This window comes from Trachemys scripta, chromosome 3 (assembly GCF_013100865.1).
Source record: "Trachemys scripta elegans isolate TJP31775 chromosome 3, CAS_Tse_1.0, whole genome shotgun sequence".
In the NCBI taxonomy this organism is placed as follows: domain Eukaryota; kingdom Metazoa; phylum Chordata; order Testudines; family Emydidae; genus Trachemys; species Trachemys scripta.
In genome coordinates, this window is record NC_048300.1 from 190,413,986 (window position 1) to 190,438,934 (window position 24,949).

Below are 24,949 nucleotides of genomic sequence, written 5' to 3' on the forward strand. Positions count from 1 at the left end.
CCTAACTAAAACTTGGGGGAGGGGGCAACTTGGGAGGGCAGCCCTGGGGACGCGGCCGGTGCTGGGGAGAGGCTCACAACCCAGGGGGGTCCCGTGGGTCAGGGCCATGTTTTCTGCCGCCCCAAGCAGCGGGGGGGGAGGAGGGGGAGCCGATCGTGCCGCTCCATTTGGTGGTGGCAGTTCAGCGGCGGGTCCTTCGCTCCCTCTCTTCCTCTTCGGCGGCAGCTCAAAGAGGAAGAGAGGGACTGGGGGACCTGCCGCCGAAGACCTGCACGTGCTGCCCAGATACCGGACGGAGTGCCGTTCCTTTGTATTGGCCGCCCCTTCCTGCTTCCTTAGCTGGTGCCTGGAGCTGGCCCTGCCGCGGGTGCTATGGGGGATTCGTGGCGCGGGGGGGTGCAGGTACTTGAGGGGGGAATCATGGCCTGGTGGGAGCGCTATAGGTGCTGGGCTATGTGTGTGGGTGCTGGGGGGGTTCTGGTCCTGGGGGCTGCAGGCGCTCAGGAGTGGAGTCGCAGCCCGGGGGGTGTCGCGGGTGTTCGGGGGAGGGGGCCATGGGTGCTGGGGGAGGGGTTGGTGGGGCTGGGGCAGGCTCCCTACTCAGTTCCCCCCCTGCAGTTCCCATTGACTGGAAACCACGGCCAATGGGAGCTGCGGGGGCGGTGCCTGTGGGCAAAGGCAGCACATGGAGCTAGGAGCTGAGGAAGGGGAGTTGCTGAGCTCCCCCAGCCCCCAAATCCTGCTGCTGGAGGGCGAGGGCGCCGAGACTGCCCCGAGACTGGTGCATCTAGCCTAGCGGCTGCCCGGGTTGCTCAGGTGGCTCCCGGGCCAGGCACACCGGCTGCTGCAGAAGTCACGGAATGTCATGTAATCTGTGACTTCCGTGACCTCCGTGACAAACATGGAGCCTTAACCATTAGTAGCAAACTGGTCACTGTGGTTGCTGCAGCACTGAGAGGAGTGCAGGCTTAATTGAAGGTGATTAACCAGTTTCTGTTAGGGATTACAGACACTTGTTTGTCAATTGCTGGGCTAATGAGGCAATTAGCTCAGTGATTTAGAGCATATGTAGGAGGAACAGGTTGAGCCTAGGGCTAGGCTGAGCAGAGAAGGCTGTGTGTGGTAATCACCTCCTGCTGTAAACTTGCAATATTTGGTGTTACTTTGTAAGTGAAGAATTAGATAATGTTTTCACCCCTCAGCCATAAGGCCGAGACTACATATGTGGTGAAAGGGAAACAGCCTGGTGTGTGTTTGTGTTTAAGAGACCAAGAAACAGACCAGGCAGGATAGCACACTGGGTAGGCCATGCAGGTGCCTAGTGACAGAGGTCAATGGATCTGTTCACAGAGGAAGCAGTCAGCTTGTATTGAGCGTAATACAGAATTGGCACCAGGAAAAGGGTTGAGAAAACAATTTCAAAATTGCTGAAGCATCCCTTTTCCAATGTTTCTGAAAGAATTTTTTTTTACTTTTTATTTCAAAGTGTAACTTAATTTCCATGAAGGAGTTTAAGAAAGTCTCAATCTGAATGAAACATTTTCACTGAGTCAAACTGACACTTTTCAGTTTATTTACTTTTGGTTTGTGAACTCTTTTAACATTGACTTTTTGTCCCACTTTAGAATGGGACAATTTTTTGAAAAATAGAAAATTCTTGCAGGGCAGGAAAACTGTTCCCTGCTGACCACTAAATGGGTCCAGCATGTCATTGTTTAGACATCTTCATAGGTGGTGTTCGCTTTGCTTCCTATAACACCAGTCCCGTCCATGTTTTGTGCAAACAGTTGCATGTGTGTTACTTTTAAAAATGTGCTCTTTACAGAGTAATGATTTGGTACCTAATAGACACATTGTACTTGATGGCTTCTTGTGTTTGGTGATGTGCTACCAAGCCCTGTTAAATTAATGGAGATGTCCTATCTCCTAGAACTAGAAGGGACCTTGAAAGGTCATCAAGTCCAGCCCCCTGCTTTCACTAGCAGGACCAAGTACTGATTTTGCCCCAGATCCCTAAGCTGCCCCCTCAGGGATTGAACTCACAGCCCTGGGTTGAACAGGCCAATGCTCAAACCACTGAGCTATCCCTCCCCCTGTTATATTTATGGATCTTCCTCCGATCTCCTCATTTGAAGTGATGATGTAACATAGCTGTCTAATTCTTCATGTTAATTGGAGGTGGAAGATGAAAATTTTCTTTGGAGAGGCTGAGTGACCAGGCTCCTGACTCCATGAGAAAGGGCTTTCTAGACACAAGGAGTGGGCAGGTTCCACTCCTCATCCTAGGCATGTATGGGAGGAGCATGATCTCTTAGGAAGGATTGTTGGGTCCCACTCTGAGGAGTGTTTCTGGGGGTGACTGTGCTGGAAACATTGTTTCATGGGAAATGTTGACATTTCCAAGTTTGTTTTTCTTCAAAATTGGAACAAAAATAAAAATTTTCAGAAGGACCCGTGAAATGTCAATTAAAAAAAATCTTTGTCATTTTGCTTAACAATTTAAAAAAAATATTTTATATATATTTTTACATTTCATGATATCTGGAGAAGTAGCACACTGCATGTCATATACCAAGGCATGTGAACAGTCAAAATATTCTATCTTTTTAAATCAAGGGCAGCTTGAAACATCTTACTACATGCTAGAAAACAAACATATCTCTGGTTTGTGTTGTAATACAATTGTTTAATTCCAGGCAAACAGGAATAGTGAAACAGCTGCTTCTCTGACTAGGACACTGAGTGCTATCTTTTAAAGATCCATGTATCAGACTGTTTCATTACAACACTATATTACAATAGTATGCATTATCATTGACATAGCATGAAATAAATAGTGTGTGTGTGTGGGGGGGGAAATCTTGAAACCAATGATTTTTTGAAGTAAGAAATCTTGTTTTGGAAAATGGTCCTGGGAAACTTAATCGAAATCAATATGATTTTATGAAAACTATTGATGTTGTTGAAATGCCATTTTTCAACAGCTAAGTGAACAGTTTTCTGACCAGCTCTTGCCACCACTCCAGTTTCTCTTTCCTGCTTCTCTGTTGAGCAATTTTACGTACATGAGTAGTCCCACTGGTTGTGGAATTGCTCATGTGCATAGATTTAATCAAGTTAGAAGGGCTTGGAGGATCAGAACCTTAATGAGCAATATTGCCTTGCTCTCTATGCTCTGGTGCGTGTCAGTGCTACTTGCATTGTTCCCCAGCATTGTTTTTTATCTCTTATAAATTGCTAACCAAGAGGGAAGCTATGGAACCTATTCCACATTTTGAAAACTCCTATTATCTAGGATCAACAAGGCCCAAACCAGTCTTTGGCTTCATGCCTAAAAAAACACAAGCTGTGCATCAGTCTGATATAGTTTGCATCCCTTAGTCAGGCTTCATACCTGCTTAGTTATGAAATTGCCTTCTTTGGAGGTATTAAATTCACATACATATAAAAAAAAAAAAGAATTAACCTGTTGGCTTGTTCATCTCCTTGGCAATAATATGCTTCCTCCGTGTTAGCTTTTGGGGAAAATAAGTTGATACATTTTTAAAAGTGGGAATCCATAAGTCTTGGTGTTCAGAATGAAAAAAAAAGGTTACCAGTGTGCCGGGACAGTGCCTGTCATTCCAAAGTCACCAGTCATAGTCTCAGAATACATTTTCTGCTGTGTATAATAATATATGGAGATATACCTATCTCATAGAACTGGAAGGGACCCTGAAAGGTCATCGAGTCCAGCCCCCTGCCTTCACTAACAGGACCAACTACTGATTTTTCTCCAGATCCCTAAGTGGCTCCCTCAAGGATTGCGCTCACAACCCTGGCCAATGCTCAAACCACTGAGCTAGCCCGCTCCCTTCAAGCACAGAACAGGTACCTTTAGCTACACTCTCTCCCACTGGTGCAATTTGCAGGAATGCACCCTATGCAATTGCTTGATTAGCTGTGCAAGAGGGGTTCCCTCCTCAGGGGAGGGCAGGTAGTTATTCCTGGCTTCTCCTGCAAGTTCTGCCAACCTTAGCACTTCAGGGCTGGACAGAAGCACAGCTGCTGTCCAAGGAGTCCGCCTAGGAGCTCTACTGAACTTTTAAATTTCACAGTCAGTGTGTGTCTTCCTTGTATGGGCACTACCAGCTTCCAGGAACTACTCCTCAGAGTGGGGGTGACAAGCAGCTGCTGCTCCTGCACTCCTGGTGAATCATTTGGGGGCTTCTTCCTTCAGGAGGACTGAGTAAACCTGGCCTCTCTTATTCCCACTCACTGAAACTGCTTAGCTTAACATCCTAAAAAAATAAGTGCTCTGAAACACAAATGAGGTTAAATGAGAACCACATGATATCTGAAATATTACCTACCTCATTGGGGACACAGTCATTGAGGGGATGGCTCAGTGCAGCAGAAAGAGGTGTCTGCCGACGTCACATGGTATTGTCACAGGCGCCATGAGTGATGCAACTGTTTAAAGTTAATCCACAAAATCATGTTTACAATCGAGGAACAAAAAGAGTAATCCATGAACCAGAATCCCTGCCCTGCTTGCATCACAGCACAAAGAAAAGCAGAATTAACAAAATAAGGAAGCTGGGAAAGGGAGTGGCTATTGGTTGGTTTTTTTCCCTGTACTCAAAGAACAGAGAATTACATATTCCATAACCCCGCCTAGACATTGCCAGAAGGGCTCCTCATGAATATAGTCAGGTCCCTAGTTATAAGTAATTAAGTCACATTGAATGGTACCTTTCACAATGAATGGCCCCATTAAAACCAATGGGACTTCTTGCAAGGTACCATTCAAAGTGAATGAAGGTCTCAGAATCTGGCTCAATAACAATACTTCTCAACCAGGTCTCAATGTATTGACTTAGGGCCTGACTTTTTAAAGGACCTTGATTTGGCCTCCATTTTTGCAGCTGCAGTCCCTTTTGCCTGCCTGCCCCCCCCTCCCATAACTACAGCGGTGATGGACAGAGACAATTATTTTGTAATGCAAGAAAAGAGATACCAGTAGCTGGGTAGACTCTGTGTGATGGACAGGAACACAGACATTGTTATCTAGGATGAGACATATGTGGACAGGTTACCTGGTTTCACCAGTTCAGTTCACTGCTGTGGGTTATTGCAAAACTATTTCTTGTGGGTTGGGATGAGACAAATAGGAATGGATTTATTATCTCTTGTTGTGCAATGTCAGTTGAATACTGTGTGTGTATTGCAAGAAATCCAACTATTTCCTTAATGAATCCATATCTAGGGCAATTGTTATACTCAAGTTACTTCACCTCAGAAATGGAACAAATTTTGCATTGGGTAGGATCCTCTTTGGGGCAGATTTAGGGTAATAAGGCTCTGAAAATAGGGTGCATTCACTTACATTCTAGAAATAATTACAGTAACAGGAAATGGAATTAATAGATTCTAAGGTGAAAAGGGACTGTTGTGATCATTTAGTCTAGCTTCCTGTATGACAAAAGTCAGAGAACTTCCCCAAAATAATCACTGTTTGGACTAGAGCATATCTTTAAAATAAACTATCGACCTTAATTTAAAAATTGCCAGTGATGGAGAATCCCCGACAATCCTCAGTCATTTGTTCCAATATTTAATTCCCTTCACTGTTAAAAAATGTATGCCTTATTTGCAGTCTGAATTTGATTAGTTTGAACTTACAGTTATTGGATCTTGCTGGACCAAATCTGGGCCTTAGCCGCTTTGGCCCAAAAAAGTATAATAAAGTCTAAATACTTCTGTGGATCTGTGCATTTGTGCCTTAGTTCCCCACCTGTAATATGGGGGTAATGGCATTTCACTATTTCACAGGTATATTATGATGCTAAATGCATTACAGATATATGGCCCCCATTACCACACTATGTGTTTGGGTTTGGAAGGAAGATTCAGTGCTGGGGACTCACAGATGAGAAGGAAGTTTCTTGATAACTAAACTGCATTTTCAGACACATCCCTGTTTTTAGCTCCTTATTTTGGTTTATTTTTCCACATAAACCCTTAGTTTGCACCCAGGGAGCCCTTTATGGATGGTAAATGTAGATGTCTAACACCCAACCCTCAGCAAAACTGCTCAGACCCTGATCCTGCCTTGTGATTCATATATGCATCCTGACAGACTCCTCAAATTTAGTGGAGCTCTGTCCACGTGTAGCAGTCAATTTGTACAGATCATAATACAGCATCCGGCCTGAGGAAGTATCCAGCAGATATCTGAGGGGAGTAGATGGGTTTTGTATCTTAATTACTCTCCTCTACTGAAGATGTAGTTTTTAATATGGGAAAAATCATTCAAATAACACTTTTGTCTTTGCAGCATTTTGGAAGAAAGTCTGAGATTCCAGATGGAACTGAGACAAAATCCTCCAGTAACTGAATGACAAAAGACTCAGGGGCCGGCACGGTTAAATTGCTGGCGGATAGCTAGTGTCTGGATTCCAAGAGTGCAATACATCCAAGAGGATCTTAACACCAATTTCCCACAGCTCAGAAAAACCACATCCCTCAAAACTGTGTCAGCAACATATACTGAACATAGCTATCAAAATGTAAACCAGATGAATCCTATCTACAGTAGGAAAAATGGTGTGTTTTTAAAATGTGATAGCTAGTACATGATATCTAACATGTTTTAAGAAGAACAGGAGTACTTGTGGCACCTTAGAGACTAACAAATTTATTAGAGCATAAGCTTTCGTGGACTACAGCCCACTTCTTGGACTACAGCCCACTTCCGAAGAAGTGGGCTGTAGTCCACGAAAGCTTATGCTCTAATAAATTTGTTAGTCTCTAAGGTGCCACAAGTACTCCTGTTCTTCTTTTTGCGGATACAGACTAACATGGCTGCTACTCTGTAACATGTTTTAAAATCCTATAGACAGGTCTAGGCTCACTTGAAGCAGCTAACACATGTTAAAACTACATCTGTCCCTGTCTACACTAGGTTTTTAAGTCTCAGTTATCACATTTTAAAAACACACCATTTTTCCTACTGTAGACATGCCCATGGAGTCTGGGGGAAAAAGGCTAGATTCTCCACTGGTGTCCATCTAGTGCAGTCATTGAGACCAGTGCAAAATAGGCGTGAACACACTATCAAATGAGAAGCATGGTGCTTTATCTCCACTTTTCACTGGTGTAAATGACTGCACAAGGTGTATGTCAACAGAGAATCACGTCCTGGGAGCAGAACAGAAGAAAACTGTATTTCAGCTATTTGTGCTTCTACTTTTAGCACAGTCTGTTGACCTACATTTGTATATATTCTACAAAGAAGTTTACTTTGACATTCATAGATTTACTGGTAGAATGAGTCACCTGTGTCACTCAAGGGAAAATTCAATATGTCTAACTAGAAGAGACTCAGAAGTAATGGACTCACATTTATATACATTGGCAAGTACACCTCTACCCCTATATAACACTGTCCTCGGGAGCCAAAAAATCTTACTGCGTTATAGGTGAAACCGCGTTATATCGAACTTGCTTTGATCCGCCGGAGTGCGCAGCCCCCCCCCTCTCCCGAGCATTGCTTTACTGCATTATATCTGAATCCATGTTATATCGGGTCGCGTTATATCGGGGTAGAGGTGTATCATGTATAAAACTAAAACTTAACTTCCCAATAAAATAGATTTTGGGGCTCGTTGCTGAAAATGTTGAAAAGTGGCTATGGTCTGGAATCCAGACACTAGCTATCCACAGGCAATTTAATCCTGCCTGCACCTGAACCTGCACCAGCCCCCTCCTCTAACAAACAATCCCCAACTGATGTGAATGAGCCATTGATGTGAGAAAGAGAGCAAGGAGGGAGATGCAGACAGGTTTGTTAACCCTTTGCAGACCGCTTGCCCAGGCAAATAATTCAAAACTTATTTTGTAGTTAATTGTGGGGAAAATGTGGTTGAACACTTAGTTCCAGGAAAACTTTTATATTTAAAAATTACTGAATGGATGTTGTCCCTCTCTTCCCCGAGTCCCCCCAAACTTGCAAAACAGAAATTCACTGGGAAGTTACTTCCATTGGCTTCAGAGGGCTTTGGATGATGCCCTATGACTAAGCAGAGAGAGGTAGTATTTTGAGACAGTTGCCAACAAGCCAATATAAAGTTTTAGAGAGGAAGTCATATTCCATATATAGTGTCACTTGTGCAATGGGTTGATGTCTGTTATTCAAGGGTAATCTAGGAAGTGCCAAACTGGATCAGACCAGGGGTCCGTCTAATCCAGTATTTTGTCTCTGACAGTGTCCAGTACCAGCTACTTCAGAAGAAGGTGTAAGAACCCTGCAGTAGACGGATGTGGGATAATCTTCCCTCCCCTCCCCCCATGCACTAGATCTATTCCTCATCTCAGATGGTTCAAATTTAGCTTAGCCCTGAAGCACAAGGTTTAATATCCCTTCCAAAATGTATTCATTATAACTAGGACCCTACCAATTTCATGGCTATGAAAAACGGGTCACAGACCGTGAAATAAGCCCTTCCCCATGAAATCCGATCTACCCCTGCTGCTAGGAGTGCCCCGGCCAGGGAGCTTCTAGCTCCAGCTGGGCTGGCAGAAGGACCAGACTTGTCCATCCCCTGCACAGCTGCTCTTGAGGGTAGATCATCAGACCCACCTCCACCTCCACCTCCACCTCCAGGAACCTCCTGCAGCCAAATTCATTCTTAGTGAAATTCCACCTCCTTAGATGAAAAGTCTTTACTCATTCCACTTGGCCCTTTATTTGTCAGCCTCAGAACATTTTTGTTGTTACTTTAACTAAAATTGCTTCTCTCATCTCTACATTCTTTGTCTATTTCTAATAGAAAAATGTCACCCCTTCAAAATATAAGCATTATAGATCTTCTGCAGTGTTTCCAGGCATATCAGTCAAACATTGCTTGCTGCATCAAAGCTATATGAACAAAGAATTCTGATACAGACTTACACCCATGGAAGTTGGCTAAAGAGTATTTTACATGAAACAAAAGTAATAAAAGCCAAAACAAGGTGTGCAGTATTGAATGAGTAATTTAATGAGTAACACAGAAATGACAAATGATTTGAAAGTAATTCAGGTGACAGCTCTCTATTTGGTATTAGGAGAACATTTCCCTATCCCATAATCCTTCCTTCCTTCCTTGTGTGATAATCATTGGCAATAATAGACTTACTGATCCCATTGATTGTGCAGTAAGGTGGCTCTCAACATGAATGATGATGGAGAACTCTGGCCCATTGTATCAATGGGATTATTTTCAGAATAAGGACACCACAAGTATATCTTGACAGGAAGTGACCTTTAGATGGTATTTTGTAAAGGATGAAGTTGGTATTGATAGAGACGAATCTCAGTCATTCAATATTGTACAAGTCTATCATGTACAATGCTGACTTTCAGGCAAGGAAGAAAAATCTACTACATTTTAAAACAAAGAATTAAAGCAGAAAAAAACATGAGATGAAAGGTCAGATCTTACAGCCTTTACTCAGGTGAGTAATCCCATTGAAGTCAGTAGGGTTTCATATATAAGGGCTGCAAGATGGGACCCTGATTTTCTAAAAGATGCTGTCATTAAAAAGAAGAATTTCCATGAAGGGAGGAATCAGAGACTGTTATTTTATTTCAGTGGTGCAACGGCAGGAGGCAGCACATCTTGCCTTGATCGTGGGGTTTGTACATCCAGGGAACACTTTTAAACTAGGACAGTTTGAGTAATCGTCCACATATTTACAAGGATTGGCTGAAAATGAAACAGAGCATAAGATTAGGTATTAACAAGAGGAGGGGGGAAAAGCCCCACGCTGTTTCCTTTAAAGCATATTTTGACTCTAAGTATTTTTCACTGTATTTTTTTCTGTTCAGTTTTATTTGTTCCCCAGTAAAACTGTAGAAGTCTAACAGAAAAATTGTTCACTTAGTTTAAGGCAATTTATCAGGTGCAGCAATACTTTGTTTTAATACAGCTTATTATAATACAATTACAAGACAAGTCAGGTTTGGAGGTTGGTCACATTTTAATAAGACTAGATCAGTTCTCTCTCCTTCTATTTCCCATAAGAGTTTTGTCTCAAGAATGAGCTATCCAGATTTGCAAACCTAGTGTATTCTGTGAAGTGTATCATTATATCTTCCTGGTAGTCCTGGAGGAACAAGTCATATGGAACTGTCCTACTTCTCTTGTACCTTTGCCCAGGGGCGTGGCACAGTCTCACTTGGAGAGCAGCCATACTGTCCCTTTATTCCCAGAAGCATTGTGCCTGCCTCAGGTGCAGCACCTCCAGGAGTTTGTGGCTCTCAGAAGTTACAACAGCAAAATCCATTGCAGATTTTTCTATATACTCTGCAGTTCTTAGTGTACAAATACAAGTGGCTTTGGTTTTTAGCAAAAGGCACTGACAGTCTATCACATAAGAATGGGGGACGAGAGCCACCTCTCTCTGCCTGGGGAGGAGCATTAGGAGACATAGCAGGTGAAACACTCAGCCATTGGGCCAGCTTTTTCTCACACACTCCCTGGCAGCTGCTGCAGTTAGAGAGGCACCACAGCAATCTTGGAAGAAATTTGTTGTTCAGAGGCAAAGGGGCTAATACATGAAACACAAAGCGCTGGAATGTGCCAATGCTCACTCACGTGGTGAAGACTTAGTTCCACTGGCTTCAGTGGAGCTACTTGCATAAGTAAGTGCTCACTAGGGTGAGGAAAGGTTCCACACTGAGGCCCGAAAACTATTACCCAGAATGAGAGGTAGGAAAATGCCATTTTCCCTCATGGACTGGATCAGTGTTTCTCAAGCTGGGGTTGCCACTTGTGTAGGGAAAGCCCCTGGCAGGCCGGGCCGGTTTGTTTACCTGCCTCGTCTTCCGGTCCGGCCAATCGTGGCTCCCACTGGCCGCGGTTCGCTGATCCAGGCCAATGGGAGCTGCTGGAAACGGCACAGGCCGAGGGACATACTGGCCGCCGCTTCCAGCAGCCGCCATTGGTTTGCAGCGGTGAACCGCGGCCAGTGGGAGCCACGATCAGCCGGACTGAAAGACGGGGCAGGTAAACAAACCGGCCCGGCCCACCAGGGGCTTTCACTACACAAGCGGCGACCCCAGTTTGAGAAACACCGGACTGGATGAATGACTCGGTCTGAAACTTGCTCATGCCATTGTAGGAGTTGGGGGGGGGGGGAAAGGGGGCGCAGAGGTAGGGAACTTAATGATCTCCTGGCTCATATTAAGCAGCATATGCCCAGCTATATTTCTCTCTCTATAATCTCTCTATATAAACTTACTCCACAAGTTCTCTGATTGATTTCAATAGAATTCATTATATACTTATGTGGTGCCTAGCACAACAGGGTCCTGGCCCATGATCATGGCTCGTAAGCACTATCATAAAGCAAATAATAAATATGAACAATTGCAAAGTCCTATTCAGTACAGAATCATAGAAATGTAGGGCTGGAAGCGACCTTGAGAGGTCATCTGCCCCCATGCTGAGGCAGCATTAAGTATTCCTAGACCATTCCTGACATACTTACCTAGCCTGTTCTTAAAAAAACAAACAAAAAAAAACCTTCCAATGACGGGGATTCCACATCCTCCCTAGTAACCTGTTCCCATGCTTAACTATCTTTACAGTTAGAAAGATTTTCCTACTATCTAACATAAATCTCCCTGACTATAAACTGAGCCGATTACTTCTTGTCCTACCCTGGGAGGACGTGCAGAACAATTGATCACCATCTCCTTTATAATGAAATTTGACATATCTGAAGAATGTTATCATGTCCTCCTCAATCTTCTCTTCTGATGGGGACACGATAACGTTATGACAGTCCCCTGACAGGATAACTATCCCCTCTCAGAAGCCCTTACATGAGCCCCTACACATGCTCATTTTTAAATATAACATGGTTAGCAATGAGTGTGTGTAAGGACCTCGCAGTCATGTTCTGTAGGCAAGATTTTTGAGTGGATAATTTCTCAAAGCCTTCCCGCCAAGGGAATTAAACATTGTTTTAATAAGTGACAACTTTGCCACTGCAATACTTCAAGCTGCTAAAACTTACTGCATAGTCCGTTGTCACAAGCATTAGGGCAATCTCCACACACTGGCCCTGATTTGTAAGGTGTGTTCATTGTGTTTCTGTAATTCCCCCTGAAATGGTAAAATTAAACAGCATAAATTGTGAAGTCATCCTACAACACACATCTTCATTTACAGTCAGGGGACATTTACACTGCAGTCGTGTGTGTGTGATTTGCTGGTTGTGTAGACATTCCTGCACTAGTTCTAATCTAACCACAATGCTAATGGAGCAAAGATGCCATGGGACAGGCTTCAGCACAGACTAGACAAGTGAGTATGTGCCAGGGCCGGCTCCAGGCACCAGCGCAGCAAGCAGGTGCTTGGGGCGGCCAACGGATAGGGGCGGCACATCTGGCTCATTGGTGGCAATTCGGCAGAAGAACAAAGTGGCGTGGTGGAGCTGCCACCGAAGTGCCGCCGATCGCAGCTTTCCCCCCCTCTCCTCCCGGCCGCTTGGGGCGGCAGAAACATTGGAGCTGGCCCTGGTATGTGCCCAGCAGGGTCAGGCAGGCTTATACAGCGTGGGCTGATGTCTACTCTACCACACACTCACTGCTATATTTTGCAAGCTAGTGAGAATAAAACTAGCACAGACGCATCTACATGACTTGCAATCACATCCCTGGCTGCAGTGTAGACACACCCTTAGTCTGGTATGTGTCAAACAATAATTTCAAATGTCAAAATGTAAATATTAAAATGAATCAAAGGTGTATGGCCAAATCCCATGGACTGCTTTGAAAATCTTACCCCGTTGTCTTTATTGTTAATGATTAAGGCTACGTTTTAGTCACAGTTTTTTTTTAGTAAAAGTCATGGACAGATCACGGGCAGTAAACAAAAATTCATGGCCCGTGACCTGTCCATGACTTTTACTAAAAATACCAGTGACTAAAACTTGGGTGGGGGGGCCAATGGTGCTCTGGGGGTGGGTGGTCCAGGGGCGCTGTGGGTGCTGGGGGCGGTGGCCCAGGACCCTGCTGGTGGTGGTGGGGGCAGGGGGGCAGGCACCATTGTCCGGGACCCCTGCTGATGGTGGGAGGGGGAGGGTGGATGGGGCTGGTAGGGGGCTGGGCTCCCGACCCGCTCCACGTCCCTGCAGTTCCTAGGCGGTGGAGGGGCCAAGGGGCTCAGCATGCTGCTCCCACCACAAGCGCCAGCTGCCACAGCGCTCATTGGCCGGGAACCACAGCCAATTGGAGCTGCAGGGGCAGGACCTGTGGGAGCGGGCAGTGTGCAGCACGGAGCTGCCTCTGGCCCCTCCACTGCCTGGGAGCTGCAGGGCCATGCCAGTGGGAGCTGGGGAGCCTCTCACTCTGAGGTAAGCACCCCCCCACACACACCTCCCAACCCCCTGCCTCTGGCCCTGAGCCTCCTCCCACACACCCAAACTGCTGCTGCTGGCCCAGGGTCAGCACCAGTCGTTGCAGAAGTCACGGAGGTCACAGAAGGTCATGGAATCTGTGACTTCTGTCACCTCCATGACAGACTCGTAGCCTTATTAATGATAGATTGCTTACAATACTTGCAAGTGCTTATGTGCCATCCTGAGTAGCGGGCTCGCAATGACCAGCACTGCTACTTCAACGGAAGGTGCAAGAAACCCTGCAGGAGGCAGTTAGTAGATAACATGTCCTAGGGAAAGTTTCTTGCAGGCCCCTATTAGTTAGAAATACGAGCATCTTCTTTTTCACTTACCCGGCTGTTAAGAAAAAATGCTTAGATTTTTAAGCAGAGCAGACCTCACTGGGCAATTATTGGGGGGTTTGTGGGTTGTTTTATTTCAAAATGTAATTTGCATGTATGCTTCTGCATACCATTATTACGGAATTGCTCCTCTGACCATAAGCCCACTTTAAAAAATATCCTGCATTTTGCAATGTAGCTGACAGCTCCTTGGATCATTTTGATGAATTAAAGCACTAAGGAATTCCGATATTCAATGAAATCCATAGTTAATACATACGCAGGGCAGTAATGGCAAACGTAGTAGTATTTGTAAAATCTCTGAGGACAATAGGCAATTGCACAACCAATCTGGTAAGACTTGTACCAAACCACCTGGTGAGAGAAGAGTAAATAAATGAGTGAATATGAAGGGCTCTATATTTTTAATATAATAAAATATACATTTAAAAACATTTTCCTATGAAGTTGAGATTTGGGCATATTATCTTATTACACAGTGTAGCAGAATATGTTACATCTTGTAGGAAAGGAAACAGAGACACTATGTAGTTTTCATATTGTCTTATTCACCCTTCATAGAAAACCATCTAGGATGTAATTGGAATGAAACCCAAGCAACACAGTAGATTCTCAGGCACCTGAGTTTTTAAATCAGGCATAGATACACTGGGTTCAACCACAAATTGTTGGACAAGAGGCAGGAATCAGTAGATAAAATTATCTGCTCTGTCTTACATGCAACTGGTGAGACTAGATGGTCATAATGGCTCCTTCTGGTCATGAAATCTAAGACAATACAATTGTACAGAGCGTTTGTAAACCAACCTACAGATGTTTATCTCCCTAGGTTCTTATCTTGCCCACATTCCAGTAATAATCAAATGCCTCCAAAAATTTACAAATATAAATTAAGTCTCTTTTACACTTACTTCTTTCCTAGCCTGTATGGGAATTAGCTTGATTAGTTTATAACTAGTGCATGAGAGTGAGTGTGTGTGTATGGGTCTGAAGAATGTATTGAAGGAAAGATGATGTTAATTTAGGGCCTGAACAACAACAGCAAGAACAACATTACTCCCACAAGAAAAAAAATCTAGTAGGTTATCTAGTCTCTCTCTCTCTCTGCCAATGTGGTATTGTTCCCTACAATTTATGGAGCTTGGTCTAGCCTAGTTTTAAATTATGCAAGCCATACAGTTTCCACCACATTCCTTGGTCTAACAGACCTCACTGTGGGGAAATTGGTCATAATATTTAGTCTACAGCTTCCATAGTTTTATTTTGTTTTACATTACTTTTGTTCTGTTGGAATAATTCTTATCCTTTATGGTGTTTATTCCCTTTAAATATATTGAGGCTGTTATTTCTCCTACCCCTGGTAATCATAGAATCATAGAATATCAGGGTTGGAAGAGACCTCAGGAGGTCATCTAGTCCAACCCCCTGCTCAAAGTAGGACCAACACCAACTACATCATCCCTGCCAAGGCTTTGTCAAGCCGAGCCTTAAAAACCTCTAATCATTTAGCCAAGCATGTATTAGTTAAAACATGAATATGACAAGTGGTGTTATGGTCCTTTACCTGAGTATAATGGCCAATCGCTGCACCTGGTGTGGTTGACCCAATGCCATATATGAAATTTCCCACCTCATTGTACCAGGCTTGAATTGCATCTGACCAGGATTTGGGAGCAGTTGACATGTAGAGATTTTCGCCACAGCCCACTGCTGAAAATGGAAAGGAAACCATTCACAAAAGTTGATGAAAGGGGCTTAAGAAGATACAAAAGCTTCAGCATGTGGGCAGAACTAGTAGAAGATTCAGGAATTTCTAGGAGAGCCTGGTGGGAAGAATCTATTTCATTTCCTGAATACCCACATTTTACAACCCTGGCCTCTGTCACTTTTCAGGTCATGAGTGAATAGTGTTGGGTACATTCCAGCGGTTCAAAGGTTACCTTTGGTTCTCATAAGTATTCAGAGATTCAGATGTTTATCTTAACTTTCACAGCAGCGATAAGTTAGCAGAACCCAGATACACCAAAATGCCAACATATCCCTAAAACTCTGAGATCCATCCACTCTGGACAGACATTGCTGCCAGCACAAATAAACTTCTTGACATTGCCCCCTTGTTCCTTGTCTAATAATATATAGAGATATACCTATCTCATAGAACTGGAAGGGACCCCAGAGGGTCATTGAGTCCAGCCCCCTGCCTTCACTAGCAGGACCAAGTACTGATTTTGCCCTAGATCCCTAAGTGGCCTCCTCAAGGACTAAACTCACAACGCTGGGTTTAGCAAGCCAATCTCAAACCACTGAGCTATCCCTCCCCACATCGTGAATAGTCACATATTGGCCCAGCCTTCTTGTTTCCTCCATAAACTATGTCCAGATTTTAAGGATCTATTGTTAATCCATCCTGGTGTTTGGTATAAAAATATTGGGAAAATAGGATTTCTTGCAAAGATTCTTAAATCAGGAGTAACTCCATAGATGTCAGTGGAATTACACCAGTGTAAAACTAGTGCAATGTAGATCAGAATCAAAGCCTAAATTTGGATCTGGATTCTAACTTTCTCATGTGTCAGGAGTGTTCACATCCAGGGTCTTGCTTTGGATTCACTCTTGAATCAATCATAAACTCAAATTAACAATAGCCTTGTTCAGCATTGGCCTGCTAAACCCAGGGTTGGGAGTTCAATCCTTGAGGGGGGGGCCACTTGGGGATCTGGGGCAAAATCAGTACTTGGTCCTGCCAGTGAAGGCAGGGGGCTGGACTCAATGACCTTTCAGGGTCCCTTCCAGTTCTAGGAGATGGGATATCTCCATTAATTATTATTATTATTATCACTCTGTGAACAAATACAAGTGACCTCAATTAAAAGGGATTTACCTTCTCACCAAGCACTTTTCATATTATTAGAGCTGTTTGGGGATAAAGAATGGGAGGAGAGGGATTTGAAGGAGATAAATCTAAAAAAAATGAATTTTTTTCCCAATTTTTCTTCAGAAGTTAAAAATGGTGAAATTTCTTGGAAATTTTTCATTATTTCTTTGATGTTGAATCATAGTCAATATTCAAAAAAACGTTGCATACACAGAATAGATGAATCCATACACTCCAGTGTTATAAATGTTATTAATTCAGCAAAATATTAATACCACTTAAATATGAACGGGGTTACATTATCTGCAAATTGTTTGTATAATGGGTTGAATGAAGCATTGTTCATTTAAAAGTGATACTTTACTTACTAGTTGTCCTTCTGTTTGGGGGACTATGGGATAAAGTACATTGATTTGCCCAACTCTTGGCATTCTTTGCAGCTGCAGGACTCCATTCCTTAATTAAATGAGAAACATTAGGTGTTCAGATGTGTACCTCTTTGTACTTCGTAATGCAGAACATAGAAGAGGACATACACTTGGGAATTGCATTTTCAGTGTTTAAAATTTTCTTGACAATACCTTCTCTCTCATTTGGGCAGTAAAATGAGGAGCAGCTCAGTAGCTGCACACCTTAGGAGAAGGCTAGATATCACGGTAGTTATTTAGATGGAGAATACATCACAGGGCAACCTGGGAGACCAGACCTAGTGGTTTTTCCCTTCAGTTCAAAAGGAGATATCATTTTTCATAAGCAACAAGATTTGTCATATCCAACACACTCCCTTCCCCTACTAACTCCTATGTTCATTAACATTTTATCAGGAAAAGGATTCAAATGGCATGTTTTCTGCCAGGGGATATGCTATGCCCTTCCAAATTCTCTAGTAACATTGATAGGGTTTATATGCATTATAGATTGCTTTGCAAAATGCATCTTACCATCCTCAGCATGTTGCTAGCGGTTGGCATCACCCCTCTTCTTAAGGCATTGTGCTTGTCAACAATCTCCTTTCGTTGATATGCGTTGTCAGTTGACAAAGAAGCTAAACCTGGAGTCTAAATTAAAGGAACGTACAATAGTTTTTCCTGTATTTGGTTGTGTGAGTCTAAAATATTTTAATGTAAACCTAGGAATCAATTCCAATTAATGTGTCTTTAAAATATTTCATGAACTAATTATGTGTATAAACTTAATTTCATCAGAATGAATCTGTCAATCAATCATTGATTAATTAATTATAGATCAGATTCTAATATCTTTATTCTATGCTATATAGCACCTTACTTCATGTGTGGTCCCAGTGAGTACAATTTAGCAATCAGAAACTGATAGTGTTAGCTATTCTTAGAATTTTTAGACTTCCAAATTCTTTGAAATATATTGGGCCAAATACAGTTCTGTTAAAGACAGGAAAACTCCACTGAATGTATTATTATTTATTTATTTACTAGGGCTGTCAATTAATCGCAGTTAACTCACGTGAATAACTAAGAAAAATTAATTGCAATTAAAAAAATAATGGTGAATAATCACAATTTTAATTGCACTGTTAATAGAATACCAATTGAAATTTACTAAATATTTTGGATGTTTTTCTACATTTTCATATATATTGATTTCAATTACAACACAGAATACAAAGTGTGTGTTATTTTTTATTACATATATTTGCACTGAGCAGGGATAAATAAAAAAAATAGTAGTTTTCAATTCATGTCATACAAGTACTGTAGTGCAATCTCTTTGCTGTGAAAGTGCAACTTACAAATGTAGATTTTTTTTGTTACATAACTGCATTCAAAAACAAAACAATGTAAAACTTTAGAGCCTACAAGTCCAATCGGTCCTACGTCTTGTTCAGCCAATCGCTCAGACAAACAAGTTTGTTTACATTTACAGAAGATAATGATGCCCTCTTCTTATTTACAGTGTCACCAGAAAGTGAGACCAGGCGTTTGCATGGCACTTTTATAGTTGACATTGCAAGGTATTTAGGTACCAGATATGCTAAACATTTGTATGCCTATTCATGCTTCAGCCACCATTCCAGAGGGCATGCTTCCATGCTGATGACACTCATTAAAAAAATAATGCATTCATTAAATTTGTGACTGAACTCCTTAGGGGAGAATTGTATATTCCCTGCTCTGTTTTACCTGCATTCTGCATATATTTTGTTTAATAGCAGTCTTGGATGATGACCCAGCACATGTTCATTTTAAGAACACTTTCAATGCAGATTTGACAAAACTCAAAGAAAGCACCAACATGAGATTTCTAAAGATAGCTACAGCACGGGACCCAAGATTTTAGAATCTGAAGTGCCTTCCAAAATCTGAGAGGGATGAGGTGTGGAGCGTGCTTTCAGAAGTCTTAAAAGAGCAACACTCTGATGTGGAAACTACAGAACCCGAACCACCAAAACATAATATTAACTTTCTGCTGGTGGCATCTGACTCAGATGATGTAAATGAACATGCGTCGTCCGCACTGCTTTGGATTGTTATCGAGAAGAACCATCCGTGAAAATACCATGAAATGTTTCAGTTCTTTAGTATACTATAGAATTTCTTCATGATTGTGAATGTTATACATAAGGTTACAAAACAGTTTTCTTTGTACCCCTCTGTTTTCCCAGTTATGACTATCTAAGCTCAGTCAGTATTACTGCATGTGTGTGTCATTTCGCTTTTCATTTGTAAACCTTACTCAGCCTCAGGGTCTTAGGCCCTGATCCTATGATTGCTTCTTCATGTGTCTGACTTTACTCACATGAGTAATCCTATTGCTAATGAGAGGACTACTTATGTGAGTAAAGTTAATCTGGAAAGTATTTGCAGAATCTGTCCTTCAGTTCAGTGGTTCTCAACCAGGTATATGTGTATCCCTGAGGATACGCAGATGTTTTCAAGGGGGTACATCAGCTCATCTAGATATTTTCCTGGTTTTATAACAGGCTACATAAAAAGTACTAGCAAAGTCAGTACAAACTAAAATTTCATACAGAAAATGACTTTTTTTTACTGCTCAATATACTATACACTGAAATGTAAGTACAATATTTATATTCCAGTTGATTTATTTTATAATTATATGGTAAAAATGGGAAAGTAATAATTTTTCAGTAACAGTGTGCTGTGACACTTTTGTATTTTTATGTCTGGTTTTGTAAGCAAGTAGTTTTTAAGTGAGGTGAAACTTGTGGATACTCAACACAAATCAGACTCCTGCCAGGGGTACAGTAGTTTGGAAAGGTCGAGAGCCACTGCTTTAGTTTGCCTTGAACACTTACGCCATTTAAAGGATTTAAGTGCTTGTATTGCTTTAGGGACTTAACTGGGTTTAAAATTTCACCCTCCATCCCCTCAAAAATGGGTCAAAATCAACATGAAATGCTTTGAAATAACTGAAGTGGAACATTTCAAATGACGTAAAAATGATTTTTTATTTATCAGTTTGCAAACATATTTGACATTTTTACTTTTCATTGTGATTCAGAAATCTCAAAATATTCATGGGATTGGAAAAATGTTTCCCACCCAACTCTCGTCCTACCTGTCCGGTGGATGGCTGCAGCACAGCAGCCAGACCCAGGAATGCAGCCAGCAGAATCATCTCTGAAAAGGGAAGAACAACCTGCTTAGTTCTCTTTCCTGCCTATAGCTTATGTTTATTTAAATACATCCCAGCGGACGTGTGCTCCCGTGTGCTGTATATGTCTGGGGGTTTTCTCAATCAGAAAGGCAGTGGTTTTGTCACCAGGTCTTTATACTAGAGAAAAACATGCTCCTTTCTTTCTCTCTCTGTTACTTCTAACAGCACTATGAGCCAACCAGGAACCCATGTTTTTCTCACAGTACATGCTCCTCTACTAGAAGGATTTCTTTTCTACTAATGACAGGTTTCAGAGTAGCAGCCGTGTTAGTCTGTATCCGCAAAAAGAACAGGAGTACTTGTGGCACCTTAGAGACTAACAAATTTATATGAGGTTGATGGATTTCCACTCCATACGGCTAAATGCAGTGCCTTGCATAATGACAGGTTTCAGAGTAGCAGCCGTTAGTTAGTCTCTAAGGTGCCACAAGTACTCCTGTTCCTTTTTACTAAGTTAAGTGTAGAGGGATGTCCTAATTTCCCTGCATGGAGGAAGGGGAGACATTACTACTGCTGCCACTCTGTCTTCGGGCTTTAGTTATGTGGGGACAGGTTTAGTTTCTAACCAGAGCTCCATAGGAATCTTCTCTGTGGAGACTGCAGAGGGGATGCACTGAATTAGCACGTGCACTACCCACCTTTGCAATACTCCCTTCCTAGCCACTTATGGGATTGCCCTTGCCCATACTGTCCATCCCATTGTGGAGGGGATGCTGAAGACATGGTACCATAGCTGCCTCCTCAGCAGATTTTCTACTGCTGGGGACATGCACCTGAGTTTACAGCAGCAGAAGCCAGTGCAAACCTGATTTGAATTTAGCCCCTGAGGTTTTGTTCAAACCAGTGCCCTTTGTTTATAATTGAAAGCAGGGAGGTGGCCATCTGCATGGAAGGAAAATAAGGTTTAGGGCTAGATGGTAACGTTAGATACAACCCTGAGCAAGGGGTGGTGTATAAGCTCCCAGAAGTATCCTTAGGAGACATCCTTCTCTGACTCAATTCCTTCTGTTTTCTCCTTGCTCCTCAGGATAGTAATTTATTGCTGGTCTATAGCACCAATGCCAACTTCTACTCCCAGCTCCCGCAGCTTTCCTTATGACTCTGGCCAGTAAGTAAGGGCAGGAACTGAGTCTCTGTTCATTCCCCTTCCATCTGCTCTGGGGAGGAAGTAAGTGGATAAGTAACTCCGCCTACACCTACCCAACCTTTGAGTAGCTCACATGAGAATACTGAGGGGGGATTCCTTCTCCCCAGTGTGAATGCATAGTCCTAGTCACAATCTGTCTCAGGGGTCGGTTGGCAACCTTTCAGAAGTGGTGTGCCGAGTCTTCATTTATTCACTGTAATTTAAGGTTTCACGTGCCAGTAATACATTTTAACGTTTTTAGAAGTCTCTTTCTATAAGCCTATAATATTTAACTAAACTATTGTTGTATGTAAAATAAACAATGTTTTTAAAATGTTTAAGAAGCTTCATTTAAAATTAAATTAAAATGCAGAGCCCCCCGGACCGGTGGCCAGGACCTGGGCAGTGTGAGTGCCATAGGTGGCCTACCCCTGATCTAGCTGAATAACTGAGAGGAATAAACATTGATGTGTTTGCTGTGTTCATGTTCAAAGGGTAGGTGATTAATGAGCAGCACTGGAATATTGCTATAGATCAGGAGCTGAGCCAGGGATTGTGTCCCAGGAAAGATGAGTTGTTTCAGGACTTTTGTTATAGAAGGTTTGCCCATAGTATAATTGTGTGAATGGGACACAGCAATGATGACCTGTTGGAATGCAAGGCTGCCCTTGAGGTCCATCTAGGAGCCATATCGAATGCAGCTGCCCACTTCTTGCACTGGACAGGACTCTTAGCATATGAGAGGTGTGCTTGAATCCTTACACTGCATTTCTCTCTGATTCTGGGTGCAATTCAAAAAGTGCTCGGGAGTATTTTCAAATCCCTGTAAGACCCAGGACACAATTATCTCTGGGGATCTTCGCTCCCTGTCATTGTCATTAGGATCTGCTTGGAGGCTTTGGCTCTCAGTACCTGTGGTTTAATTGGCTTGGGCTAGTGGCTGAGCTGCAATTCACTTCCATTGGTCCTGTGCCCAAGCCCCAGTCTAAGTAGGCTTAAGTGTCTGATGCTAGGTTGATTTATCATTAGCTTAGTTTTATATTTGGTTTAGAGGGAGGTTGATGGTTGTGGTTTAATGTATTCCTGGTAAAATGATGATGGGGTTAGCTGACATTACCATGTGCTGCGGAAGTGGGTCTCTAGAGCTACTTGCAAAGAGAGCACGTTGACAGGGTGCGTGGGGGAAAAGCAGATTGCACTTTTCCTACCAGTATAGCCAGCACCACTGCTCACCACATTGCTTGTATGATGCTGGAAGCAATGGGCCATCTCCTTACTTGTAGCTCTATCAACTTCAGTCTCTAAAACTGTATTGGCGTCAATGAAACTAAATCCATTTACACCTGGTAAGGAACTAGTCCATTATGTCTTCCACAATCTTAATGTCTGCCTGCACTGCTCTTGGCTTTGACAAGGTGTTGTCTATCTGTAGACTTATCTGATGCGAGGTATTGGCAGTCTAGTAGTATACTTGCCTTGTGACATTGTACTCTAGTAGCTGACTCATATGGAGGATAAGGGACCTTCTACTGCTACCATTAAAAGAGTTTCTGCTGTAGCTGAACTGGTCTAGTCGTGTGTTTTGTGCAATTTTAGAACCAAGGTTGTAATCTCAGCTCCCCAGATACAGATATGAACATACAAAGAATCTATAATATGTCTGTGGCATATGGATTCATTATGGGCCAGTTCCTCAGCTGGCAATGAAACTATGTTCATTTTCACTATCTAAGGATCTGGCCTTAACTTCTAAAACTAAACAGTTTAATGCTGATCCTTAGGGTAAATATATGTAATTTTTCTTTCCTGGTAATACATTTTCTGGTACTGTGTTGGTTTGACTTTAAGGTATAATTAGTACACATTTGTTATCTTATAACTTTACCTTACTATTTTCAAATGTAATATTATGCATGACTGCACCAGTACTTGAGATTAAAGAAATATTTTTAATAAAATGATTCCCCCCCCCGCATTTCATTCTGCACTAGACAATAGGAGGATTTTTTGGTAAATTTGTAGCTGTACACAAGTATTTCAAGCTAAAATGTGTCTGTTTTCAGGTGGAACCGGGCCACTCTTAGAGCAAACTGTGCTCTTATCCAAGTGGAAAATATGAATTTTTCACATAGAAGTGACTTTGGCATTAAAAACTTGGGAAAATATATGCTGTGGCATGTTCTGAGGTGAAAATAACCAACTCATAGAAATTGTGAATATGGTTACATTTGCACATAGGACTGAGAATCTCCCCAAAGGAAATGGCAAAAATGTTCATTCTAAAATTTTGTAATAAAAACAAAATATAATGATGATTTTTTTACATGATTCCTGCAAAGTTACAAAAATGCCTGCAGGATCCTATTGGGTGTCAATGGGACTCCTACTTACTTAGATGTTTTCGAAAACCCCGTCCTTTTCACCCAAATGCTTATGCTTTAGAATAGAGGTTCCCAAACTTTTCTTATTGCATAGCCCCTTCCAGATCTACCAGCTGCCAGTATACTCCTACCCTTCTGATCACTGATACTTTGTGTGTTCTTAACACTACCTGTCTTTAGCCAGCTGTCCACATTTCGTTGTTATGTACAGATATAGTTATAGTGCAATGTATACAACTGTAAAAAACCCTGATTAAGTTCTGAGCTCAGTTAGACTGGACAGTTTCTGAGTAACGGAACCCGTGCTGTACGGTGATTGGAGGGGAAGGTGCCGTATGTCAGCGTCTTTGTGTATCTGTGTTCTCATTGGTACATCTTGAAGTAAATTAACCGTATTTTTATTTAATTGTTTTGTACATAACAAGCTCCCACTGAGTTTTAAAGCTTCATCTCAGTAGCCTATTATGAAAATGCAATAAATTAAATAATGAATAAATAAAACCCACCATTACACAATTTCTCCCACATACCCCTTCCCTCACAGAGATGTCTCACATACCCCCAGCAGCTTATGTACCACAGTTTGGGAACCCCTGCATTAGAAGATGTAAACCTAGTTGCTCAGAGAGTTAAATTTTAGAACCTGATCCTGCAATCAGCTCTGTGCTCCGTACATGTGCAAAGTCCCATTGACATCATGGGGCTGATCCATGCGCACCATTGCAGGATCAGTACCGTAATACCTCCAGCCTGTATTATTTCAGCATTACAGGCAGAAATCTTCTTGTGTGTGCTTCTGTTCCCCTCCCAAGGGCTGAGTCTTGGAAAGACTCAATCTAGCCTAAACTATTCATACAAACCGGGCTGTCTTCCTCTCTTACAAAAGTGCAACCCCCCAATTCATTATTTATTATCTAGTGAAACTATTTTATAATTACAACAAGGAGTCTGGTGGCACCTTAAAGACTAACAGATTTATTTGGGCATAAGCTTTCGTGGGTAAAAACCTCACTTCTTCTTTGAGGTTTTTACCCACGAAAGCTTATGCCCAAATAAATCTGTTAGTCTTTAAGGTGCCACCAGACTCCTTGTTGTAATTATAAAATAGTTTCACTAGATAATAAATAATGAATTG

General features: G+C 42.3%; 1 protein-coding gene across 1 annotated transcript in view; it reads right to left on the reverse strand.

The window, feature by feature from the left end:
• Window positions 1-9,054: 9,054 nt before the first annotated feature.
• LOC117875386 (cysteine-rich venom protein pseudechetoxin-like) overlaps window positions 9,055-24,949 on the reverse strand; it is a 16,698-nt gene continuing 803 nt past the window's right edge. Inside the window, exons 2-8 of the mRNA XM_034766681.1 lie at window positions 20,209-20,270; window positions 17,592-17,708; window positions 17,019-17,106; window positions 15,340-15,485; window positions 14,035-14,129; window positions 12,049-12,137; window positions 9,055-9,731 (exon numbers count right to left, since the gene is read on the reverse strand). Coding sequence (XP_034622572.1) covers window positions 9,604-9,731; window positions 12,049-12,137; window positions 14,035-14,129; window positions 15,340-15,485; window positions 17,019-17,106; window positions 17,592-17,708; window positions 20,209-20,268 — 723 coding nt within the window. The 5' untranslated portion in view covers window positions 20,269-20,270 and the 3' untranslated portion in view covers window positions 9,055-9,603. The remainder of the gene's footprint in view (window positions 9,732-12,048; window positions 12,138-14,034; window positions 14,130-15,339; window positions 15,486-17,018; window positions 17,107-17,591; window positions 17,709-20,208; window positions 20,271-24,949) is intronic.